The 11,388-nt window shown below is 52.4% G+C and overlaps 1 protein-coding gene across 1 annotated transcript; it reads left to right on the top strand.

Annotated features, from left to right (window-relative positions):
- The first annotated feature begins 6,975 nt into the window (after positions 1 to 6,975).
- On the top strand, positions 6,976 to 8,663 carry LOC146757488 (uncharacterized). Its single transcript, XM_085520670.1, has one exon. It carries the CDS (start codon positions 6,976 to 6,978, stop codon positions 8,293 to 8,295), a length of 1,320 nt encoding a protein of 439 aa, XP_085376796.1. The 3' UTR covers positions 8,296 to 8,663.
- The last annotated feature ends 2,725 nt before the right edge of the window (positions 8,664 to 11,388 follow it).

Genomic DNA, 11,388 nt, shown 5'->3' with positions numbered 1-11,388 from the left:
TCTACAGCGGCTACGTCTCAACTCGGAATCTACAGTGGCTACGTCTCAACTCGGAATCTACTGCGGCTACGTCTCAACTCGGAATCTACTGCGGCTAGGACTCAACTCGGAATCTACTGCGGCAACGACTCAACTCAGAATCTACTGCTGCTACGTCTCAACTCGGAATCTACTGCGGCTACGACTCAACTCGGAATCTACTGCTGCTACGTCTCAACTCGGAATCTACTGCGGCTACGTCTCAACTCGGAATCTACTGCAGCAACGTCTCAACTCGGAATCTACTGCGGCTACGTCTCAAATCGGAATCTACTGCGGCTACGACTCAACTCGGAATCTACTGCGGCTAGGACTCAACTCGGAATCTACTGCGGCTAGGACTCAACTCGGAATCTACTGCAGCTACGTCTCAACTCGGAATCTACTGCGGCTACGACTCAACTCGGAATCTACTGCTGCTACGTCTCAACTCGGAATCTACTGCGGCTACGTCTCAACTCGGAATCTACTGCAGCAACGTCTCAACTCGGAATCTACTGCGGCTACGTCTCAACTCGGAATCTACTGCGGCTACGACTCAACTCGGAATCTACTGCGGCTAGGACTCAACTCGGAATCTACTGCGGCAACGACTCAACTCGGAATCTACTGCAGCTACGTCTCAACTCGGAATCTACTGCAGCTAGGACTCAACTCGGAATCTACTGCAGCTACGTCTCAACTCGGAATCTACTGCGGCTACGACTCAACTCGGAATCTACTGCGGCTATGTCACAGCTCGGAATCTACTGCAGCTACATCTCAACTCGGAATCTACTGCGGCTATGTCTCAACTCTTAATCTACTGCGGCTACGTCTCAACTCGGAATCTACTGCGGCTACGTCTCAACTCGGAATCTACAGCGGCAACGACTCAACTCGGAATCTACTGCGGCAACGACTCAACTCGGAATCTACTGCGGCTACGTCTCAACTCGGAATCTACTGCGGCTACGTCTCAACTCGGAATCTACTGCGGCTACGTCTCAACTCGGAATCTACTGCGGCTACGTCTCAACTCGGAATCTACTGCGACAATGACTCAACTCGGAATCTACTGCGGCTACGTCTCAACTCGGAATATACAGCGGCTACGTCTCAACTCGGAATCTACTGCGGCTACGTCTCAACTCGGAATCTACTGCGGCTACGTCTCAACTCGGAATCTACTGCGGCTACGACTCAACTCGGAATCTACAGCGCCAAGGACTCAACTCGGAATCTACTGCGGCTACGTCTCAACTCGGAATCTGCAGCGGCTACGTCTCAACTCGGAATCTACTGCGGCGAGGACTCAACTCGGAATCTACTGCGGCTACGTCTCAACTCGGAATCTACAGCGCCAAGGACTCAACTCGGAAAATACAGCGGCTACGTATCAACTCGGAATCTACAGCGGCAACGACTCAACTCGGAATCTACTGCGGCTACGTCTCAACTCGGAATCTACAGCGGCTACGTCTCAACTCGGAATCTACTGCAGCTACGTCTCAACTTGGAATCTACTGCGGCTACGTCTCGGAATCTACTGCGGCAACGTCTCAACTCAGAATCTGCTGCGGCAACGACTCAACTCAGAATCTACTGCGGCTAGGACTCAACTCAGAATCTACTGCTGCTACGTCTCAACTCGGAATCGACTGCGGCTACGTCTCAACTCGGAATCTACTGCTGCTACGTCTCGGAATCTACTGCGGCTAGGTCTCAACTCGGAATCTACTGCGGCAACGACTCAACTCGGAATCTACAGCGGCTACGTATCAACTCGGAATCTACAGCGGCAACGACTCAACTCGGAATCTACTGCGGCTACGTCTCAACTCGGAATCTACAGCGGCTACGTCTCAACTCGGAATCTACTGCGGCTACGTCTCAACTTGGAATCTACTGCGGCTACGTCTCGGAATCTACTGCGGCAACGTCTCAACTCAGAATCTGCTGCGGCAACGACTCAACTCAGAATCTACTGCGGCTAGGACTCAACTCAGAATCTACTGCTGCTACGTCTCAACTCGGAATCGACTGCGGCTACGTCTCAACTCGGAATCTACTGCTGCTACGTCTCGGAATCTACTGCGGCTAGGTCTCAACTCGGAATCTACTGCGGCAACGACTCAACTCGGAATCTACAGCGGCTACGTCTCAACTCGGAATCTACTGCTGCTACGTCTCAACTCGGAATCTACTGCGGCTACGAGTAAACTCAGAATCTACTGCTGCTACGTCTCAACTCAGAATCTACTGCGGCTACGTCCCAACTCGGAATCTACTGCTGCTACGTCTCGGAATCTACAGCGGCTACGTCTCAACTCGGAATCTACTGCGGCAACGACTCAACTCAGAATCTACTGCGGCAACGACTCAACTCGGAATCTACTGCGGCTACGACTCAACTCAGAATCTACAGCGGCTACGTCTCAACTCGGAATCTACTGCTGCTACGTCTCAACTCAGAATCTACAGCGGCTACGTCTCAACTCGGAATCTACAGCGGCTACGTCTCAACTCGAAATCTACTGCGGCTACGACTCAACTCGGAATCTACAGCGGCTACGTCTCAACTCGGAATCTACTGCGGCTACGTCTCAACTTGGAATCTACTGCGGCTACGTCTCGGAATCTACTGCGGCTAGGACTCAACTCAGAATCTACTGCTGCTACGTCTCAACTCAGAATCTACTGCGGCTACGTCCCAACTCGGAATCTACTGCTGCTACGTCTCGGAATCTACAGCGGCTACGTCTCAACTCGGAATCTACTGCGGCAACGACTCAACTCAGAATCTACTGCGGCAACGACTCAACTCGGAATCTACTGCGGCTACGACTCAACTCAGAATCTACAGCGGCTACGTCTCAACTCGGAATCTACTGCGGCTACGTCTCAACTCAGAATCTACAGCGGCTACGTCTCAACTCGGAATCTACAGCGGCTACGTCTCAACTCGAAATCTACTGCGGCTACGTCTCAACTCGGAATCTACAGCGGCAACGACTCAACTCGGAATCTACTGCGGCAACGACTCAACTCGGAATCTACTGCGGCTACGTCTCAACTCGGAATCTACTGCGGCTACGTCTCAACTCGGAATCTACTGCGGCTACGTCTCAACTCGGAATCTACTGCGGCTACGTCTCAACTCGGAATCTACTGCGACAATGACTCAACTCGGAATCTACTGCGGCTACGTCTCAACTCGGAATATACAGCGGCTACGTCTCAACTCGGAATCTACTGCGGCTACGTCTCAACTCGGAATCTACTGCGGCTACGTCTCAACTCGGAATCTACTGCGGCTACGACTCAACTCGGAATCTACAGCGCCAAGGACTCAACTCGGAATCTACTGCGGCTACGTCTCAACTCGGAATCTGCAGCGGCTACGTCTCAACTCGGAATCTACTGCGGCGAGGACTCAACTCGGACACTACAGCGGCTACGTCTCAACTCGGAATCTACAGCGCCAAGGACTCAACTCGGAAAATACAGCGGCTACGTATCAACTCGGAATCTACAGCGGCAACGACTCAACTCGGAATCTACTGCGGCTACGTCTCAACTCGGAATCTACAGCGGCTACGTCTCAACTCGGAATCTACTGCAGCTACGTCTCAACTTGGAATCTACTGCGGCTACGTCTCGGAATCTACTGCGGCAACGTCTCAACTCAGAATCTGCTGCGGCAACGACTCAACTCAGAATCTACTGCGGCTAGGACTCAACTCAGAATCTACTGCTGCTACGTCTCAACTCGGAATCGACTGCGGCTACGTCTCAACTCGGAATCTACTGCTGCTACGTCTCGGAATCTACTGCGGCTAGGTCTCAACTCGGAATCTACTGCGGCAACGACTCAACTCGGAATCTACAGCGGCTACGTATCAACTCGGAATCTACAGCGGCAACGACTCAACTCGGAAACTACTGCGGCTACGTCTCAACTCGGAATCTACAGCGGCTACATCTCAACTCGGAATCTACTGCGGCTACGTCTCAACTTGGAATCTACTGCGGCTACGTCTCGGAATCTACTGCGGCAACGTCTCAACTCAGAATCTGCTGCGGCAACGACTCAACTCAGAATCTACTGCGGCTAGGACTCAACTCAGAATCTACTGCTGCTACGTCTCAACTCGGAATCGACTGCGGCTACGTCTCAACTCGGAATCTACTGCTGCTACGTCTCGGAATCTACTGCGGCTAGGTCTCAACTCGGAATCTACTGCGGCAACGACTCAACTCGGAATCTACAGCGGCTACGTCTCAACTCGGAATCTACTGCTGCTACGTCTCAACTCGGAATCTACTGCGGCTACGAGTAAACTCAGAATCTACTGCTGCTACGTCTCAACTCAGAATCTACTGCGGCTACGTCCCAACTCGGAATCTACTGCTGCTACGTCTCGGAATCTACAGCGGCTACGTCTCAACTCGGAATCTACTGCGGCAACGACTCAACTCAGAATCTACTGCGGCAACGACTCAACTCGGAATCTACTGCGGCTACGACTCAACTCAGAATCTACAGCGGCTACGTCTCAACTCGGAATCTACTGCTGCTACGTCTCAACTCAGAATCTACAGCGGCTACGTCTCAACTCGGAATCTACAGCGGCTACGTCTCAACTCGAAATCTACTGCGGCTACGACTCAACTCGGAATCTACAGCGGCTACGTCTCAACTCGGAATCTACTGCGGCTACGTCTCAACTTGGAATCTACTGCGGCTACGTCTCGGAATCTACTGCGGCTAGGACTCAACTCAGAATCTACTGCTGCTACGTCTCAACTCAGAATCTACTGCGGCTACGTCCCAACTCGGAATCTACTGCTGCTACGTCTCGGAATCTACAGCGGCTACGTCTCAACTCGGAATCTACTGCGGCAACGACTCAACTCAGAATCTACTGCGGCAACGACTCAACTCGGAATCTACTGCGGCTACGACTCAACTCAGAATCTACAGCGGCTACGTCTCAACTCGGAATCTACTGCGGCTACGTCTCAACTCAGAATCTACAGCGGCTACGTCTCAACTCGGAATCTACAGCGGCTACGTCTCAACTCGAAATCTACTGCGGCTACGACTCAACTCGGAATCTACTGCGGCTACGTCTCAACTCGGAATCTACTGTGGCTACGTCTCAACTCGGAATCTACTGCGGCTAGGACTCAACTCGGAATCTACTGCGGCTACGACTCAACTCAGAATCTACTGCTGCTACGTCTCAACTCGGAATCTACTGCGGCTACGACTCAACTCGGAATCTACTGCTGCTACGTCTCAACTCGGAATCTACTGCGGCTACGTCTCAACTCGGAATCTACTGCGGCTACGCCTCAATTCGGAATCTCCTGCGGCTAGGACTCAACTCGGAATCTACTGCAGCTACGTCTCAACTCGGAATCTACTGCGGCTACGACTCAACTCGGAATCTACTGCGGCTTGGACTCAACTCGGAATCTACTGCGGCTACGTCTCAACTCGGAATCTACTGCTGCTACGTCTCAACTCGGAATCTACTGCAGCTACGTCTCAACTCGGAATCTACTGCGGCTAGGACTCAACTCGGAATCTACTGCAGCTACGTCTCAACTCGGAATCTACTGCAGCTACGTCTCAACTCGGAATCTACTGCGGCTAGGACTCTACTCGGAATCTTCTGCAGCTACGTCTCAACTCGGAATCTACAGCGACAACGACTAAACTCGGAATCTACTGCGGCTACGTCTCAACTCGGAATCTACAGCGGCAACGACTCAACTCGGAATCTACTGCGGCTACGTCTCAACTCTGAATCTACTGCGGCTACGTCTCAACTCGGAATCTTCTGCGGCTACGACTCAACTCGGAATCTACTGCTGCTACGTCTCAACTTGGAATCTACTGCGGCTACGTCTCAACTCGTAATCTACTGCGGCTAGGACTCAACTCGGAATCTACTGCAGCTACGTCTCAACTCGGAATAAACTGAAGCTGCGTCTCAACTCGGAATCTACTGCGGCTAGGACTCAAATCGGAATCTACTGCGGCTAGGACTCAACTCGGAATCTACTGCGGCTACGTCTCAACTCGGAGTCTACTGCAGCTAAGTCTCAACTCGGAATCTACTGCGGCTAGGACTCAACTCGAAATCTACTGCAGCTACGTCTCAACTCGGAATCTACTGCGGCTACGTCTCAACTCGGAATCTACTGCAGCTACGTCTCAACTCGGAATCTACTGCGGCTACGTCTCAAATCGGAATCTACTGCGGCTACGTCTCAACCCAGAATCTACAGCGGCAACGACTAAACTCGGAATCTACTGCGGCAATGACTCAACTCGAAATCTACTGCGGCTACCTCTCAACTCGGAATCTACTGCTGCTCCGTCTCAACTGAGATCTCCCTGCTTTAAAGAGGGGAAGACCCCTGGATCCCAGATGTGCATAGCCCTGAGTCCATGCCAGTAGACCTCAGCCCAGGTGAGGTGGTGGAGGGAAGGGGAATGTTGGGGCTGTAAGAGCCTTCTCTGCCTGTGTTTTATTTTGGGCACCGTGTGCTATTGCTGCATTTCCTCTGTCATCCAGCAGCTGATGGGATCAGAAATACAAAGAGGTTCCGCAGAGAAATTGTGCAGCGGAAATGCAGCGGAATTGCATCTCTGAGGAAGAAATCAGAAGGGATGTCCAGGAAGTCCTGCAGCAAGGTCAGGGTGAGCACATCAAGAAGCCCCTGGGAAAGCATCTGGGAATGACACTGAGGAACCCAGTGGACTTCAACATAGGCCCAAAGCAGCCTGAGGAAACCAGGAGCAAGGATGTGTGCCAGATGAAAAAGCAGAATCCATGCACTGAGTGTGAGAAAAGCTTTAAACTGGATTCCAGCATCACTAGCCACCAGTGCACGCACTCAGCAAAGAGGCATTACGAGTTCTGTGATTCTGCAGAGAGCATGAAATGGAGACTCCACCCCACTGGCCAGCAGTGCATGTACATAGGAGAGAGAGCCTTTGAGTGCTCTGACTGTGGAAAGACTTTTACGGACAGTGGGAGCCTCACTTCCCACCAGTGTATCCACAGAAGAGAGAGACTGTACAAGTGCCTTGAGTGTGGGAAGAGCTTGAAAGGTATTTCTAAACTCAAAATACACCAACGTGTCCACACAGGAGAGCAACCATGTAAGTGCCCTGAGTGTGGGAAGAGCTTTAAGGATAGTTCTAACCTCAAAATACACCAACGTGTCCACACAGGAGAGAGACCATTTAAGTGCACTGAGTGTGGGAAGAGCTTCAAAACCAGTTCCAGCCTCACTGTCCACCATCACATTCACACAGGAGAGAGACCCTGCAAGTGCTCTGAGTGTGGGAAGAACTTCAGTAGCAGCTCTGAACTGAAAATGCACCAGCGTGTCCACACAGGAGAGAGACCATATAAGTGCTCTGAGTGTGAGAAGACCTTCACAAGCAGTTCTGATTTGAAGCTCCACCAGCGCATCCACACAGGAGAGAGACCATATAAGTGCACTGAGTGTGGGAAGAGCTTCATAAGCAGTTTTAATTTGAAGCGCCACCAGAGCATCCACACAGGAGAGAGACCCTGCAAGTGCTCTGAGTGTGGGAAGAGCTTCAGAAGCAGCTCTAAACTGAAGGTGCACCAGTGTGTCCACACAGGAGTGAGACCATATAAGTGTCCTGAGTGTGGTAAGAGCTTCAAAGGGAGTTCTGAATTGAAGCTCCACCAGCGCATCCACACAGGAGAGAAACCCTATAAGTGTCCTGAGTGTGGGAAGAGCTTCAGAAGCAGCTCTAAACTGAAGGTGCACCAGCGTGTCCACACAGGAGAGAGACCATATAAGTGCTCTGAGTGTGGGAAGAGCTTCATAAGCAGTTCTGATTTGAAGCTCCACCAGCACATCCACACAGGAGAGAAACCCTGCAAGTGCTCTGAGTGTGGGAAGAGCTTCAGAAGCAGCTCTGAACTGAAGATGCACCAGCGTGTCCACACAGGAGAGAAACCCTATAAGTGTCCTGAGTGTGGGAAGAGCTTCAAAAGGCATTCTGAATTGAAGATGCACCAGTGCATGCACACAGGAGAGCGACCCTATAAGTGTCCTGAGTGTGGGAAGAGCTTTAAAAGGCGTTCTGAGCTGACGCTGCATCAGAGCATCCACAGGAAAAAGAGACCCTGTGAGTGTCCTGAGTGTGGTAAGAGCTTCAAAGGGAGTTCTGAATTGAAGCTGCACCAGCATATGCACACAGGAGAGAGACCATAGCTTCTGTTGGACATTTTAGAACATTTTGGCCAGGCCTGCATGCAGGGAGATGCCTGGGAACTTGTCTTTTCTCTCCCTCAGAGAATCCCATCTGCTGTGTTACCAGAATGTCTGCACCAGTGAGCTGAAATGGCAGGAAGCCTTGAGTGTGAGAAGGGCTTTGTGCCTAGCAGAGAGCTCCTCACACTCCCAGAAGAACTTCATGCAAAGCTCAGTCCTCATTAAACATTGCAGTCCACAGGACAGGTAGCTACTAGGAGTGCATCTCCTGCAGGAAGAGTTTCTCTCAGGGCTGGTGCCTCATTTCTCATGGGAAAACCCCCAGCAGGAGAGACTCTCAGGATGCTGGATAGCCCAGGGATGAGGGAGACCAATGCTTCTCCCCATGCAGGAAGAGTTTGCAAAGGAGACGGCATCACTGACACCCTCTGCAGAAGGGACTTAACCCAGGAGCTTCAGATGGCCTTTCCTTGCTGCCCAAAGCACTTCTCTCACCATGCCTGCTTTCCACTTCTACTCTTCCCACCAGCTGCTTTTTGATGCTGTTTCCTAGTGGAGAAGTGGTTGTGTAGGGATCTGCTGTGTGTCTGTGTGCATGTGTTGCTCTCAGTCATTTCTGAGCGCACTCATGCATCCCAGAGAAGGGTCAGGAGAGCAGTAAGGTGGCTCTTGGAGGTTTTCTGAGAATCTTCTGTAGTGGAAAGAGAAGGGGGTGGATAAAGTAGCTGAGTTGCTCTGGAGCTTTCTTCACTGTAGTCTTGTTTTTGCTCTTAAAATAAATGTCAGCATGTGGAATGAGGAGAGGGAAAGGTGCAAGCAGGGTTTCGTTTTGGTGCCCTCTCCAGCCCACTGCTTGCTTCTGGACAAGGCATTTCCTTTCTTAATAGGGGAGATGCTCCAGGCCCTTCACCATCTTAGTGGCCCTCCACTGGGCTCTTTCCAAGAGATCCCTGTCTTTTTTGTACTGGGGAGCCCAGAACTGGACACAATATTCCAGATGAGGCATTAATAGGGCAGAGTAGAGGGGGAGGATCACCTCCTTCGACCTGCTGGACACGCTCTTTTTAATGCACCCCAGGATGCCATTGGCCTTCTTGGCTACAAGGGCACACTGCTGGCTCATGGCCAATCTGTTGTCCACCAGGACGCCCAGGTCCCTCTCAGCAGAGCTCCTCTCCAGCAGGTCTTCCCCCAGCCTGTACCGGTGCATGTAATTATTCCTCCCTAGGTGCAAGACTCTACACTTGCTTTTGCTAAACCTCATCCGGTTTCTTACTGCCCAGCTCTCCAGCCTGTCCAGGTCTCTCTGAATGGCAGCACAGCCTTCAGGCGTGTCAGCCAATCCTCCCAACTTCGTGTCATCACAAACTTGCTGAGGGTGGTCACTATCCCCTCATCAAGGTCGCTGATGATGTTTAACAAGACCAGACCCAGTACAGACCCCAGGGGGACGCTGCTAGTTACACGCCTCCAGCCAGACACCGCACCGGCAATGACAACCCTCTGCACTCTGCCAGTCAGCCAATTCTCAACCCACTTCACCGTCCACTCATCTATCCCATACTTCCTCAGCTTTATAAGGATGTCATGGGGGACAGTATCAAAAGCCTTACTGAAATCAAGGTAGACTACATCTACCGCTCTCCCCCTGTCCACCCAGCTAGTGACATCTTCATAAAAGGCGACCAGGTTGGTTGAGCACGACCTCCCCTTGGTGAACCCATGCTGAGTACTCATGATAGCCTCCATATCACCCAGTTGTCTGGAGATGGCATCTAGAACAAGCTGTTCCATCACCTTCCCTGGGACAGAGGTGAGGCTGACCGGCCTATAATTACCCGGGTCTTCCTTCTTGCCCTTTTTAAAGACTGAAGTGATATTGGCCATCCTCCAGTCTTCAGGCACCTCCCCAGTTCTCCAAGATCTCTGATAGATTACAGAGAGCAGCTCAGCAAAGATCTCTGCCAGCTCTCTCAGCACCCGCAGATGCACCCCATCAGGTCCCATGGATTTATCGACCTTAATGTTTCCTAGGCACTCACGGACCACCTCCTCCCCGACTAAAGGGAAATCTCCCATTCCCCGGACTCTCTCATTAACCTCCAGGGTCTGGGATTCCTGAGGGAGAGCCCTTTCACTAAAGACAGAAGCAAATGATCCTGTGGGGTTAGGAAAGGGCACAGCAGAGCAGTCAGTGAGGAGCACAAGGCCGTGAAGCGCAGCACGAGCCATTGATTGCCTGCACTGATGATGTTCTGCAGCCACCTCCATTGAGATCTGCGTCCTGAGTGCAGATGGAAAGTGAAGGGAAAGGAGGAGCGGGGGATGGAGGGGCAGGAAGCGCTTGGTGCCGGCGGGAGCAGTTCCGGGCCATGGTGGCATGGGAAGGTGATCGGGGCCTGGAGGAGCGGGCTGTGCGCTGCCAACGGGGTCAGGCCGTGGTGCGGGGCATGGAGGGATGTCGGGGGAGGAGCTGGTGGTGCTGCGGCACGCAGAGGCGATGCGTGCGGTGCCAGCGAGTGCGTGGAGCTGAAGGAAGGTGTGTAACATGTCCTTGCTCTGGCTGTCAGTGAGCGGGACGAGTCGGGGCTGCAGTTCTGTGCTAGTGTTTGTTGCTGGGACCGGCTGCCTGAGTAGAATGGGGGCAGCGAGAGGGAGGTTGGACAAGCGGCAGCATCAGGAGCACGGCCCGGTTCTGCTGGTGCTGTACGGCTGTGGGTCCCCACTGAGGGTCGGTGAGGCAGCGTGGCCCCGTGTGTGGACGTGGGACGTAATCAGAGTGAGTGGATGCAAATGGAGTCGGAGGTGTTACAAAGAGAGGCTGTTACAAGAGGAGTTGTTACAAGAGGAGGTGTTCTGGATTGGAACACGGAGAGCAGAGCTGGTGTGTCCCAGCAGGCAGGCGTAGTCAGGTGCCCTTTGGAGCCTGCTGTTGTTGGCGCTGAGCTCAGGAGCCCCATCAGATCAATGTGGTGCTGCGTGCTGCGTATGGCAGCGCCAAGAGATTCCCTTGTGGGAGAAGGGGGAGGATGAAGGAGGCCGAGGGCCCTTTGCTCAGGGCCAGCTCGTCTGTAGCCTCTTGCTGCCAGAGAG

Source organism: Coturnix japonica, chromosome 20, assembly GCF_054131305.1.
Source record: "Coturnix japonica strain WE chromosome 20, WE-NBRP24, whole genome shotgun sequence".
Lineage (NCBI taxonomy): Eukaryota > Metazoa > Chordata > Aves > Galliformes > Phasianidae > Coturnix > Coturnix japonica.
This window is presented reverse-complemented; position numbering and strand designations above follow the sequence as displayed.